Consider the following 15007-nt stretch of genomic DNA (forward strand, 5'->3'; position numbering starts at 1 on the left):
CATCATTGACCTGGCATTGGGGGCCACCTCCGACCTCTCCTTCTGCCTTCTTGGGAAGCCCCTGCAGTTCCCTCTGTAAGACGCTCTGTCCCTTCCCGTGCCTGGTCTCAAACCCCACTGGGCTCCATAAGTCTCCTGGGGCTGCAGTCACATGACCTGGGGGGCATGCAGTGCTGACTTCTCACCCAGGGGTGAAACCCAGGCAGGTCTCTTGGTGGGCAGGACGGGACCCCCTGCAGAGCCTCTGGCCTGAAGCAGCACGGGTGATGGCAGTGGCTTTCTGCTGGCCCTGGCGATGGCAGCCCCAGCACGCGAGGGACCATAGTGTCTGAAGGAGACAGTGGTGAAGGGAGAGGAAGAACCTGTTTGATTTTTTTTTTCTTGGAGACGGAGTTTCACCCTGTCACCCAGGCTGGAGTGCAGTGACTCAGTCTTGGCTCACTGCAACCTCCGCCTCCCCGGTTCAAGCGATTCTCCTGCCTCAGCCTCCTGAGTAGCTGGGATTACAGGTGCCCGCCACCACGTCTGGCTAATTTCATTTTCTTTTTAGTAGAGACGGGGTTTTACCATATTGTCCAGGCTGGACTCGAACTCCTGACCTCAGGTGATCTGCCCACCTCAGCCTCCCAAAATGCAGGGATTACAGGCGTGAGCCACCATGTTGGGCCAAAGAGCCTTTCTTAAACCCCATCTTGAGAGTTGGGGCTTCCGTGCTATGGGGCGCCAGTCCTGTCCCAATGAAATAAAACAGGAGTGGTGTGTCCAGACCCCAGGAGGAGCCTGGGGCTTGCTCTGAAGGTTACTAGCGGTTTTACTCAGGGCAGCATGTCTGTTTCCCCACACAGTCAGGGCTGTGGGTGCCGCCACTGAGCCATTGCTGCCCTTGGACTCTCCAAGCTTCTCTGGCTTACATAGAGGAGAAAATCCACCCAGAAATCCTATTGACTTAAAGCACAGGTTGAAGTTGTGACCTTAATTCCAGCATAAATCATTTCAGGCAGACTTTTGAGGCACGAAGAAACTGTGCTGGATGGCCCTTGTTGAGCTCATCAGTCTCTGGTTTCATTCAAGTGTGTGCAGAAAGGCAAGGCCCTCCGTGCCCGGTAAAGCTGCACAGAGCTGTCACTATATGCGTTTCCATATTTGCAATCCAACCACAACCTACTGGGTGTGTGTCCTGGTCAGCCTAGCCTGCCCATGGTGGCTACAGGCCCTCTACATTCTAATCGCGAGAACCTGAGCACGTACAAATTAAAGCAAAACACACCACCGCCCAGTTCTTCTGGCCCCACTCTAGAAGGTTTCCAGGAAGGGTTTGTGAACATAAACACAAGCCAGGTAACACTCCCTTCTGAAGTTCAAGGACTGGCTGATTAGAGGTGGAGGCGCTTTTCTCCTGACCCGGGGTGAGTGGGACCACGAGTGGAGAGTTCTCTCCCTTATGTGCCTAAAACCCCTGGGAGGGAGCTCTGAGCCACTGTGGACCGTGGAGACTGCGGTGACTGACCGGGGCCCTGGACGGTCCAGATGGCAGGCTGGGACAGGACATGAGGTGGGATAATAGCAGCTGGTGGCCTTGTGCCGGATCCTGGCCACAGCTGGCCTCAGTCATCTTCACGAGAGGAGCCCTTGAGGCACGTCTCGCTCTCATCCTTGGGTGGTTAGTGGTGGTCCAAGGCTGGGCGGTCGGAGTAGCTGCCCAAGGTCAGCACTGGCCGTGGAGGAGCCGGGCCGCCTGCCAAGCCGCACGGCGCCTCCGCCTCGGGTGCCACGCAGCTCCCCACGGAGAGATTTCTCATCAGCCATCCTCCCTGCCGCTGCCTTTACTTTGCCCAATCATATTTTAATAAATACTCGCTTTGAACTTCTAAGGCTTCAGCTATTCAGGTCACTGACCGCTTCGCTGTTGGAGGAGCAGCAGTGTCCCCGCGCGCCCCTGTGGCCATGCCATCATAGCGCCAGGCTGTGCACTGCATGGGGCTGGTCCTCCTTCCTCCCATGGGTGGTGATGCCCGGGACCACAGGGAAGCAGGGCCAGTGTGTGCAGGATGGCTGCAGGGCTCTTCTGCCCCCAGGGCTGGCCTCTGGGCTGAGGGCCTTCAAGTGGCTTGAGTCAGCTCCAGGAGGCAGATGCTCAGGGTGACACCCTGGGGTGCAGAAAAAAGTAGAATTTTTATTTATCTTTACTTTTTATCTTATCATTTTTAATTCTTATGTTTATATATTTCATAATGTATATAACAGACATACAGTAAAACCCGTATGTGGGGTGTGTGTGTGTGTCCATGTGGGGTGTGTATGTGTGGTGTGTATTATGTATGTGGTATATGTGATGTGCACATGGTGTGTTATGTGTGCATGTGTGGTGTATGTGTGTGCATTATGTGTAAATTATGTGTTGTGTGTGTTGTGTATGGGTGTGGTATGTGCAGTATAGTGTGTATATAAGTGTGTATAAATTATATGTGTGTAGTGTGTGTGTAAAAATTTGTATATTCATGTGGGGTAGTGTGTGTGGGAGTGTGTGTATAGCATGGTGTGTGTATAAATTACATATGTGTATGGCGTGTGTGGTGTGCATAAATGTGTGTGGTGTGTGGGGTATGGTGTGTGTAAATTATGTGTGGTGTGTGTGTTGAACTATATGTGTGGTATGTGTGTATAAATTATAAATGCATGTGTGTGCAAAATGTGGGTTTGGTGTGGGGTATGTGTGGTATAATGTGTCATTTATCCACATGTATAAATTATATGTGTGTATAAAGTATATATGTGTGGTGTGTGTGTATATAAATCATGTATGTAAAGGTGTGTGGTGTGTGGTACGTGTATATGAATCATATATGTGAGGGTGGTGTGCCTAAATTACAAATGTGCCTGTGTGTGTGTGGTGTGTGCTGTTGTATACTGGCGTTTGCTGATGCGTGTGGTGTGTGCTCGCATGTGGCGTGTGGGGTGTGTGCTGGCATGTGCCGGTGTGTGCACCGGTGTGTAGTGTGTGCTGGCAGGTGGTGTGTGTTGAGGGGTGGTGTGTGTTGAGGGGTGGCGTGTGTTGAGGGGTGGCGTGTGTTGAGGGGTGGTGTGTGGTGGGTGCTGGTGTGTGGCGGGTGCTGGCGTGTGGCGGGTGCTGGTGTGTGCACCGGTGTGTAGTGTGTGCTGGCAGGTGGCATGTGTAGAGGGGTAGTGTGTGTTGAGGGGTAGTGTGTGATGTGTGCTTGTGTTGTAATGAGACTCAGCTTTCACTTCTGATGGGCTGAGGATCCATAGGTGGAATCCCCAGACACCGAAGTTTCGGGTTCCTCGGTTTCTAGACTGAAGTGTGAGGCGCGTGACCCTCGAGCGTGGAGACCTGCCCGGCTGTGGAACCCTCGCGGGTGGGCCCCGCGGCTGGAGCCGCGTCTTTGCCGCTCTGAGGTGCGCCGTCGCCCCCTCCTGGGCGCTGGGAGGCACTGCGGTTGCCTGTGGACGGCAGGTTCCTGCCTCTTTGTCTTTTTATTTTTATTTATTTATTTTTATTTATTTTTTTGGCTTACAACGCAGCGATTTGCTTCTCCCTCATAAAGGTCCACGATAAGCCCAGACGGTGCTCAGGGCAGCCTCGCTGTCCCCGCGTGATGGCGTCGGGCCGCCCTTGCTTAACAAGGTGACTCTGGCAGCCCGAAGGGAAGAGGCAGCGTTGGGCACCCGCTAAGATGCTCCCTTACGGAAGCGACTTGTGGGAGGCAGGGATATGTGTTTTTCTTTTCCTTTTTTTTTTTTTTTTTAAAGAGAAAACCACATTTTATTTTTGTTAATGTTAAAGTTAATTTTGAATAAAATTTTATATAGAAAATGATTTTTTTTTTTTTTTTTTTTTTTTGAGATAGAGTCTCGCTCTGTCACCCAGGCTGGAGTGCAGTGGTACAATTTCGTCTACTGCAACCTCCGCCTCCTGGTCCAAGCAATTTTCCTGCCTCAGCTGCTCAAGGAGCTGGGATTACAGGCGCATTCCATCACATCTGACTACTTTTTGTAGTTTTAGTAGAGATGGGGTTTCACCATGTTGGTCAGGCTGGTCTCAAATTCCTGACCTCGTTATCTGCCTGCCTCGGCCTCCCGAAGTGCTGGGATTACAGGAGTGAGCCACTGCACCCGGCCGAAAATGAATTTAATTTTAATCAGTTTGACTATAAGGCAAGATTTTCTGAATTTCTTATAACTTTCATAATTGTTTTGAATGAAAGAGTACATTCATGTTCTAAGAAAACTCGACTCTTCAGACACATGAGTCAAATTGTGTTCTCATATCAGTGTGTTTTAAATTTTATTGCTTAATTTATATAAACAGCCTGTTTATATAAATTAATAGCCTGAATAGCCTGTTTTGAATGGTAGCCAACTTGTTCGGATGTGCGTTTTTCTTAACTGCCCAGAGGGAAGGGAGAACTGGGCACCAGTGAAAACAGGTCACGCCTACCTAAAGTCTTGCTGTGTGGCTCAGTGATGGGTGCCGTGGATGTGGCAGCCCCTGAGTCCCGGCTCCCATACATACAGTATCGCTGTTTCTTTAGCATCACTGCTGTAGGCCGGGCGCGGTGGCTCACGCCTGTAATCCCAGCACTTTGGGAGGCCGAGACGGGCGGATCATGAGGTCAGGAGATCGAGACCATCCTGGCTAACCCAGTGAAACCCCGTCTCTACTAAAAAATACAAAAAAACTAGCTGGGCGAGGTGGCGGGTGCCTGTAGTCCCAGCTACTCGGGAGGCTGAGGCAGGAGAATGGTGTAAACCTGGGAGGCGGAGCTTGCAGTGAGCTGAGATCTGGCCACTGCACTCCAGCCTGGGTGACAGAGCGAGATTCCATCTCAAAAAAAAAAAAAAAAAAAAAAGAATCACTGCTGTAATCCTAGCTGGCGAACTTGGTGTTCTTATTCAATTTTAAAAGATTTTAATATATCATATGTGAGTGACTTACCCCATCTACTTACTCAAATTCCAACTGACTTTCAAAATAAGAGCCGTGACATGTTACTTATTTAAAATTTTCCAATTAGATTTGTCAGGTAATGACCCTGCTTATCTTACCAAGTAGACATGTCAACTTGTGGGCTGCTAATCCACTTGGTAGATTAGGTAGGTAAATAAATTAGCGTCCAAACTGAAATCAGCTCTTTCTTGAGATTAAAATGTCTACATTTTTAATACTTTTCATATTTGAAGCAAGTGGATTTCATTTGTGAAATAATCTTCTTTGCCTTATGAAAGACACTCTCAGTCATGACTGACTCCAAAGACCAGAACTACGAAAGACCAGAACTCTCAGAAGCTCACACATGACCGCCCCTCTCATGGGACCAGAGGCGTAGCCTGCCTGGTTAAATCACTCATAGGCACCCTGGGGTTAACGCTGCCGCCATCCCTGCACAGAAGGCCACCTTGTGACCTCTCGCCGCCATGCCAGGCTGACTGTGTACTCAGGGAGAATGCCTGAAGAGATGCTCATTTGATGTCTGTTTTTAGAAATTGAGAATGAGAGGGCGGGCGCGGTGGCTCACGCCCGTAATCCCAACACTTTGGAAGGCCGAGGCGGGCGGATCACAAGGTCAAGAGATCGAGACTATCCTGGTCAACATGGTGAAACCCCGTCTCTACTAAAAAATATATATTAAAAAAAAAAAATTAGCTGGGTGTGGTGGCACGTGCCTGTAGTCCCATCTGCTCAGAAGGCTGAGGCAGGAGAATCACTTGAACCTGGGAGGCAGAGGTTGCAGTGAGCAGAGATTGCGCCACTGCACTCCAGCCTGGCGACAGAGTGAGACTTCATCAAAAAAAAAAAAAAGAAAAAAGAAAGAAAGAAATTGAGAGTGAGATGTGATAGAACGAGTGGGGCCCACAGGCCTCCCTGGCGCACGCCATGTTCCCCCGTGCCCTCTTTTTAGTGTGAACTCGTGATGATTCACCCTACCTTGAATCTTCTTCATAAAACAGGAGATTTCCTCTGGAAGAGATCCCGCTGGATGAAAAGGAGGCAGCTCAGTGGCTTCATAAACTGTACCAGGAGAAGGTAAGCAGGCTCTGCTCCCGCTCAGCGTCCTGGTCTCCTGAAGAGGCTGTGGAAGGGGCGCTGGCGAGCAGGCAGGTGATACGTGGGAACTCCTTGGGAGACAGGAGTGACACCCAGGTCCCAAATACTTCTGATCCTTCTTTCATTTCTTCTTCTTCTTTCTGTTTTTTTTGGTTTTTTTTTTTTTTTCCCCTGAGACAGGGTCTCACTTTGTCACTCAGGCTGGAGTGCAGTGGTGCGATCCTGGCTCACTGCTGCCTTGACCTCCTGGGCTCAAGTGATTCTCCTGCCTCAGCCTCCTGGGTAGCTGGAGCTACAGGTGCCAGCCACCATGTTCAGCGAATGATTCAAACAATTTCTTTTTGTAGAAATGAGGTCCCGCTATGTTTCCAGGTTGGTACTGATCTCCTGGGCTCAAGCAATCTTTCCGCCTTAGCCTCCCAAAGTACTGGGGTTACAGGCATGAACCACCACACCTGGGCCCCTTTTCTTAATGTTTGAGAAATTAACAAACTACAGACAAGTATGAAGGGTAACATGATGCCTGTATAACTAGGGCTGGTGACATTTGGTCACATTTGTTTCATTTTCTTATATAAAAGAAATTACAGGTACGTAACAAACATAGATGGTCACTAGACTCCTTGTGTAATAGAAACAAATTAGGGATGTTAGAAGATTATTTTGAAAACCACACTCAGTCCTTATTTCTTTCCCCCACGGCTTGCTCAGCCCGACTTTCCCTTTGTTTTATACACACAAATGCGTGGGGCATTCACTTTCCGCTGTTGGCCCTGTGGGAGAGGAGATAACCAGGAAATCCTCCCATGATGTAAAAAATATTGTAAATGCATTGATGGGCTCTCAAAGTAAGGGAAATCGGCCAAGTGCTATAGCTCACGCCTGTAATCACAGCACTTTGGGAGGCCGAGGCAGGCAGATCACCTGAGGTCAGGAGTTCAAGACCAGTCTGACCAACATGGTGAAACCCCGTCTCCACTAAAAACACCAAATTAGCCAGGCATGGAGGCACGTGCCTCTAATCCCAGTTACTTGAGAGGCTGAGACAGGAGAATCGCTTGAACCCGGGAGGCGGAGGTTGCAGGAGCCAGGATCGCCCCATCGCACTCCAGCCTAGTCAACAGAGCGAGACTCTGTCTCAAAAAAAAACGAAAAAGAAAATAAGGGAAATCTCCTGGGACTGAAAAGGGATGTGGGGCTGAAACAGGGCCCTGGGCCTGGGGGCCAGCAACGCCGTGTCCGGCTGGTGCTTTCTGCCTGCCCCATCCCCTGAAGTCTCGAGCTGTGATGCCTACATGGAAACAGAAGATAAAGATTTCCCCTCATTCAAGGCAGGACGTTAGAACCGAAAACCCCATATGATGCTGGGACGCTCTGAGAATCGGGCCCTCAGAAAGGTTAAACTGAAAAGGAAAATTACCTCCCAGCACAGAGAAGTGGCCTTGAAACTTGCCTTTCTCCTCTTGGGCTCAAGAAAGTCTGCCCTGAGAATTCATAATTACAGGCCTGCCCTCCAGCAGGCTTGAGGTTTGAATTTATACAAACAACATAGTTCAGGAAGCACACAGCCAGAATGTGTGTGCCAGGACATTCGGAGACATTCCAGAGGCGGGGAGCTGGGTGCTCAGAGGTGGCCAGGACACAATGACACCTGCCTCCGCACAGACACTGTGTGTGGCTGCCAGGGGGCACCCCAACCCCAGTTTCCAGGAGGAAGCTGAGAACCATAAAGAGATCAACTAGTAAAAATAAAATCTCTTGAAACCAGTGAGCTCAGTGTTAACAGTCTCCAACCACCTTTAAAAGAGAGAGGGGTTGGCTGGGCGTGGTGACTCAAGCCTGTAATCCTAGCACTTTGGGAGGCCGAAGTGGGTGGATCACGAAGTCAGGAGTTCGAGACAAGCCTGGCCAACATGGTGAAACCCTGTCTCCACTAAAAATACAAAAATTAGCCAGGCGTGGTAGTGGGCACCTGTAATCCCAGCTACTCAGGAGGCTGAGGCAGGAGAATCACTTGAACCTGGGAGGCAGAGGTTGCAGTGAGCCGAGATCACACCACTACACTCCAGCCTGGGCAACAGAGTGAGACTCCGTCTCAAAAAAAAAAAGAAAGAGCGGGTCGATGGTCCCCTTCACTACTTCCCACGCAAGCATCCTAGAGTCCCACAGGCTGCCCCGCCCATGGGCAGTGGCTGCAGAGTGTCTGCTCCATCAGGCGTGGTGATTTCCTGCCAGCCCACGCCCTTGACATTTCCACCAGGGCCAGAACCTTCTGCAGGTGGCCCTGGCCAGGCTCCTCTCTCCTCCCAGCTCTTCATTAGCCTCCTTCGCCAGGCCAGGAAACCGAGTTACGGGAGGTTAAGGAACTTTCTGTGGGCCGTGCAGCTGAGACTGCGGGATTTAGGGATTTGTGTCCAGGCCGCAGGACACACAGGCCACACCTGCCATCCCCACGGACTCTGCCTCGTGCGAGGTGTGGGATGTGGTGGGTGGCCTGGGCTGTGCCGAGCAGGCAGCCCCTGGTATTCACAACGTTGCTTTCTTGACCGACTATTCTCCTGGGAGACTTCCTCAATCAAAGGCTTGATACACTTGTGAGCTCTTGATGCACGCTATCAGAGATTCTCCAAAAACGTAAAGCCAGCTTCGCCTCCCACCTGCAGCTTCTGATTTGTCCTCTTAATTGATGTGGCGCTTTTTTTAGGTTGAGTCGTTTTTCGTTGCCAATAATTTTCTCCTGCACTGAAATAAGAGCTTGTAAAGAAGCCTCACGCTTCCTTTTTCTCTGTTCACTCTTCCAGGACGCGCTCCAGGAGATGTACAATCAGAAGGGTATGTTTCCAGGGGAGCAGTTCAAGCCTGCCCGGAGGCCGTGGACCCTCCTGAACTTCCTGTCCTGGGCCACCATTCTCCTGTCTCCCCTCTTCAGTTTCGTCTTGGGTGTCTTTGCCAGCGGATCACCTCTCCTCATCCTGACGTTCTTAGGGTTTGTGGGAGCAGGTAATGGACACTGTCGCTAACGGCTCACACCCTGGCGGGTTTCACAGTATTGGCCACGGGGTCCAGGACCCGGTGACTCATCACAGTGGCCATGGGAGGCGGGGGCCTGGCTGTTACGGACCCTGGACCCAGGATCCCCCACAGCCTGCAGGCCTCAGAGCCTGAATTCTTGCACCGAGCTGAGGGTCGCCTCAGAGAGCCGAACGGCCGCCACCCTGGCGCCATCCCCACTGCAGCCCCACTGGCCGGTGCCCTTGAGGATGCTGACGAGAGGGTCCCCAGCCCCCCTGTCTGCTTTTGGGCTCTTAGGGGGTCAGGCTGGGATGGCCATTCAGGAGGTTTAAGCAGGACATCAGCATTCAGCTCCTCCGCGTTGAGCCCAGCGACTTCCCCACTGCGTGCCCACCCCAAGCACGATGCTGCGCCCACCACAACCTGTCAGCTGGCCTGGGGCCGAACACACACCCAGCCTGTCTCTGTAGTGAACTCGGGAGGCCACCCACTCCCTGTAATCGAGGTGTCTCTGTCCACGGAGACGCAGTCCGTGTGCATCGCCCCGTGAGCCGACTCCCCAGGCCCGGCCCCTGGGTCAGCTCCTCCCCTGCTCTTGCCTTTGCCCCCTGCCAGGGGCCTTGGGGGGAGGGATCCCCAGAGGCAGTGACTGCCATCAGCCTCTCCCATTGGACTACATGATGACTTGAGGTCACCCACAGAGGACAGGATGTGACCTGGTTACATCTGAGGGTCCTGCTCGTCCACTTCTGCCACCGGCTGAGCTGTTAGGATGCCCTGAAACCCTTCTACTCCCACCAGCCAAAGACCCAGAGGGGCAGGCAGGGTGAGGTCCACGTGTCCACCTGCCTCGGACCCAGCCAGTCAGAAGATGTGCCCCTCACCCATGCCTGAGCAGGCCATGGCCTGAGGGCTCTCTCCCCGCAGGCCACACCTACTCTGTGACAGCAGACGCCACTGGGTGTGGGGCAGAGGGAGAGGGTCTGGGGCAGAGGAAGGAAGCCCCCGTAACACGTTTTACAACAAAAAGGCAAAGTCATCCGACTCACCTCTTCTCTCTCTCTCCTGTCTTGAAAGCTTCCTTTGGAGTTCGCAGACTGATAGGAGTAACTGAGATAGAAAAAGGCTCCAGCTACGGAAACCAAGAGTTTAAGAAAAAGGAATAATTAATGGCTGTGACTGAACACATGTGGCCTGACGGTGGTATCCAGTTAACTCAATTAAAACCAGAGCAACACACAGAGTGGAGGAAAAGACAATTAGAAACTATTTTTCTTATTAACTGGTGACTAATATTAACAAAACTTGAGCCAAGAGTAAAGAATTCAGAAGGCCTGCCAGATGAAGTCTCAACCTCCCACAGCGCAGGGTCCCGGCATCTCCGAGCGCACCCGTGGGAGGTGGGTCCGGGCGGAGAGGCCTCCCACGGACGCCCTCTCTCCAGAACTCTGCTTCCAAGAGGGAGCCTTTGGCTGCTTTCTCTCCTTAAACTTAGATCAAATTTTTTGTTTTTTAATCAGTTATTTTGGGAACTTAACCTGGCCCTTCACCTCTTCTGCACCTCCCGCCCCCCCAGAAACTGTCTCATAATGAATTTCTGCTGTCCTCCTGGGAGTGGACGGCCGGGTCCCATCCCCCGGGGAGCTCGCCTGGCTCAGCACCTTGGCTCCCAGTGGGGGCCCCGTGGAGAGCGCCCGTAGCGATAAGCACACCGGCACGAACATCAGGTCGATTCCTCCAAGTCGGAGCCCTCAGTCTGCCCTGTCCTGGGGCTGGCTGAGGGCGAACGCCCCACCTTACTTTCCAGAGCCCTGTCTGCCCTAGCTCCTATTTGACCCTGTGTGTAAATACGTACATCTGTTTTTAAAGTGGATGGACCCCTGAGAACTCAGTGAAATGCAGAGTTCTCCATGCACCTAAAGCTCCTCTGTCCCTCTCATGGCTGTCAGACCCTGGTCCCTCCACACTGGGTGCTGGGGAGGGAGGACCCTCGGGGCTACCGCGCGCCCGCCCATCCCACAGATCAGGAGCCAAGGAGGGTGGACAGGGCAGCCTGTGGGACTCTAGGCTGCTTCAGAAGAAGCGAGGGCACCGTCAACCCTCTGTTTTTTAAAGGTAGTTGGAGACTGTTAACACTGAGCTCATTGGCTTCTAGAGATTTTATTTTTACTGGTTGATCTCTTGGTGGTTTTTAACTTCCTGCTGGAAACTAGAGGTGGGGCCCCCACCCCCCAGCCTCACACTGTGTCCTTGGGGAGGACCTGCCCCCATCCTGGCTGGTGTCACTGTGGCCCGGCCACCTCTGAGCGCCCAGCTCCCTGCTTCCTGGACGTCTCTGAGAGTCCAGGCAGAGCAGAGGGCAGCGCTCGGCTGGACATGCTGGCTCCCTCGGCCTCGCAGCGAGCCCCTGGCCCACGCTAAGTGAGGGATGCTTCTCCCTACAGCATGTCCACTCCCCCAGCACGGCCGGGTGGAGCCCCTGGAGCAGTGGCAGTGGTAGAAAGCTCAACTCGGTTGCGGTACCATCAGCCCACCTCCATTTGGCTTTCATCTTGCTTGTTCTAAGTCACACCCCCCTCATCTTTTTAGCAAGGGAAGAAACAAAAATGGGTGTTATCTCTGATATATCATAACCAGCATTCTGAACAGAGGTAGGTTGAGTTTTCTAGGGGAAAACAAATGGAGAAAAGAGGCATGAAGAAAAGTAAACCGAGAACATAATTAGGCATCAGGCCTAAGTGTCCTGGGGAGATTGGATGAGGATGGCAGCGTTCTGTATGACAGAGGCACTGCCGGGCCCCGGGTCTGTGGGGGCTGTGCTCTCGGGGCGTGTGCGGGATGCCAGCTGCGCACACCTGCTCAGAGCACGGCTCCTCACGGGGGTGAAGGGGCAGACCAACGAAACCAGACGAGACCAAGGAAACCAGACGAGACACGCTTGCAGACACTGTTGTTTTGGAAATGTGCTTCCCTCCATCTGAAATCTCATCCCTCCACCTGCCCACTCGGGCAGCTGTGCTGTGAGCAGGGCATGTGCTCCCCTGGCTGAGCACCCCGGAGATTCTCCTGCACCTTCCTCACGCTGCACACTGCTCATCCGTCTCCGTGTGTGTTTAGATCCACGCCATTCACTGACTCACTAACACCCGCAGAATCTTAAAGGAGGAAAGCTGAAGGGCACGACCATGCACATATGTGGCCTGGAAAATGCAAATTTAGATCTTTTATGATTTAATTAATATTGTTTCCCATAGAAGTTCCCTCCCTTTGAAAGTAATATATAATGTATAAATTCTGCACTGAGTCGTGGCGGAGCGGGGCAGCCCCTAGGTTAGAGTGGAGATGGAGGCCCAGGCCCAGGGGTCACACCTCATCTGGTTTCCTTCCCATCTCACAGCTTAGCTTGTGCTTCTCAACACCAAGCCTTTAAGAGCAATAAAAACTACACCATGAATGTTTGGGTTTTTTTTTTTTTTTTTTTGGAGGAGGGTGGATTTTGCTTTTCATCCACTTCAGAAGGAAAAGGGGAGGAGAGCTCCTTTACATTTTTAATTTAAATTCATAAATCCCAGAGTAGTCTTTTTTTTTTCTTTTTCCTTTACACTCTACTTCTGAGCTGAATTCACTTAATGTTATGTCCAAATTCAGGCTGAATGTTCAGGCTGAAGCAACTCTGTAGCCCACAGTCCGTGCTGGCCGCTGTCGGAGTGAGGCAGCTGCTGGGCCTGGTGTCGCTGATGCCCTCCGCACCTGGTCCTTGAGCCAGTCTGAGGACAGGAAGGGCATTGCTGGCCTGTAGCTCCTGTTGCCCACCCGGAGCCAGGCTCCCCACTGGAGGCTCCCAGCTGAGAGGACCCAGGCCCACCCATGGGCGTCTGGCAGGCCAAGCTCCCAGCCCGGGCCGTGGTCTCCTGGGGACGCCGCTGGCCTGACTCTCAGCTTAGGCCCAGGTGTCAGGGGGTCTCCTGCCCATCTTCCCAAGGATGCCATTGCTGTCTTCATCATCTTCCCCTGTGTGAGACACTGGTTGTCCAGTACTCGGTGACAGCGTGCCAGACGCACACCCTATGTGAGGTGCTTTCAGGTCCCTGTCCTCAGGAAGCGCAGAGTCCGGTGGAAGAGATGAGTGCTGAACAAATCACTAAATACACAAAACAACAATGTAAGCAGCACTTTCTTATTTAAAAAAAAAAACAAAAAAACAAAAAAAAAAAACTGGTCCTATCGATCCATGTTGAGTCTCTGCCTCGTCTGTCCCCTGACTCCCTTTCGTGCACCACGGCATGAGAATCCTTCCTCGCGCTGTTAAGGTTTTGCTGAGCATTGACACTGACCTCAAGGAAAAGCAGTGGTTGGACCCAGCCGTGTGTGGCACTCACGTGCGATTCAGTAGCTGTTGCCGGGCTGTCCACGCCTGTTGTGACTACCGATTGGGGTCAGATTTGGGGTGAAGAATAAGTAACTTTCTGCATGCTTTGTCTCTATCTGAGACGCTCATACAACAAGCCGAGTGTAACCTCTCCAGCCCTGCAGATTTTCACCTGACTTGTTAACCCCACGCGTAGCCTCCCGCTGCAGGCCTCTGGCCTGAGGCTCACTGCATGTAGCCCCTGGCGCACAACACTAGTGCCCCACAGCGCGATGTGCTTCTAGCCCTTCTGCACTGCACCTAGGCTCAGGGTTCCGACGGCCAGCCCGAAACGCCTACCTGCCTTCTTTCTGGAAACAGCACGTCCCCGGCCGTGTGCCTGCCCCTTTCTCTACTGAACTAGTCCCCAAACCAAAGGCAAGCCCTCTCGGGCCTGGGGGGATGGGGCCGGCCACACCCCTGACTCCGTCCTGGCTCTGCCCCATCCCCCTGCCGTGGGGCCGACCCGGGGCATGCAGACATCCAGCTCCGTATTCCTGCCTTTCGGGGCCAGGATGCAAAAACAGTTTTTGCGTAAAAGATGTCACACTGATCTGCTCGAGTGGGGTGGACACATGAATTAAGTTTTATCATGAACACTCGCTGCTTGTTAATTCAGGGATAATGGTGGCATTCTTACAAAGTGCTCGGGAAATAGAATGACAGGAACGCTTTTAGGGAGCCCAGGAAGTTACCAGAGACACTGGTGTCAGTCGGCCTAGGCAACAGCAGCGTACGCTTTTCAAAGATCATTGAGTTGTCTTAGAATCTGAAGCTGTGTAATGACAATGTCACCTGGAGTTCTTTTCCATTTCTTAACTTTTTGTTGCACAAGTATTTGGACAGAAGTCGAACTGTGAATGAGATACTGAAATGCACTAAATTGTATTAAATTAAACTGGAGTTACTTGATACAATGAAGAAATGCATCTGATCTACTTGTATTTATTGTCTCAGAATTGTACGTTGTGACAATCAAATGTTACTTGCCTAAATGCCAGGAAATTCAACTGGCTTCTTAATCACCAAGATCGCCAGCAAGTACTGTAATTGTAAATGAAAATCTCTCTCTGGAAAACTCACACAAACCATTGACCTGAGTGCACATGACAGCCACTGGCTTCTTTTTCTATAATTGAAAATCTGCCATTGCTGACTGTTGGCCAGTTTCAAAGGGACCCATTGTATACAGGGTGCAAATGTATTATATGGATGTTTCCTTTTGTACGCTTCATTTTTACAAGTTTTGCTACTCACAAGCTTTATGTAGTGGAGGATAGAGGTATTTTTGGTCTTTAGAAGCTTGTTGGGGTGAGGGCTGCTAACTTGCTCTTCAAAGGCCTGTGTCCCGAAGGCCTGGCTGCGTTTGCCATGCTGTGTGAGGACCTGTGTACACAGGCAGGTGTGCGCCTGCCCAAGCGCGAGTAGCTCTTGTGTACTGGTGAAATGCTGCAGGCATCTGTTTATTAGATTTGCTGCTGTGAAAGAGAGGGATAAAAAACCACAATATAAGAGAAAGCGAC

The 15007-nt window shown here is 51.7% G+C and overlaps 1 protein-coding gene across 5 annotated transcripts in view; it reads left to right on the forward strand.

Annotated features, from left to right (window-relative positions):
* AGPAT3 (1-acylglycerol-3-phosphate O-acyltransferase 3) overlaps positions 1 to 15007 on the forward strand; it is a 119371-nt gene extending 104364 nt beyond the window's left edge. For all 5 annotated transcript variants that reach the window (XM_007969602.3, XM_073010962.1, XM_073010965.1 and 2 more), the window contains 3 exons: positions 5968 to 6043; positions 8866 to 9064; positions 10154 to 15007. In XM_007969602.3, coding sequence (XP_007967793.3) covers positions 5968 to 6043; positions 8866 to 9064; positions 10154 to 10242 — 364 coding nt within the window. In that variant the 3' untranslated portion in view covers positions 10243 to 15007. The remainder of the gene's footprint in view (positions 1 to 5967; positions 6044 to 8865; positions 9065 to 10153) is intronic.

Source organism: Chlorocebus sabaeus, chromosome 2 (assembly GCF_047675955.1).
Source record: "Chlorocebus sabaeus isolate Y175 chromosome 2, mChlSab1.0.hap1, whole genome shotgun sequence".
NCBI classification, from domain to species: domain Eukaryota; kingdom Metazoa; phylum Chordata; class Mammalia; order Primates; family Cercopithecidae; genus Chlorocebus; species Chlorocebus sabaeus.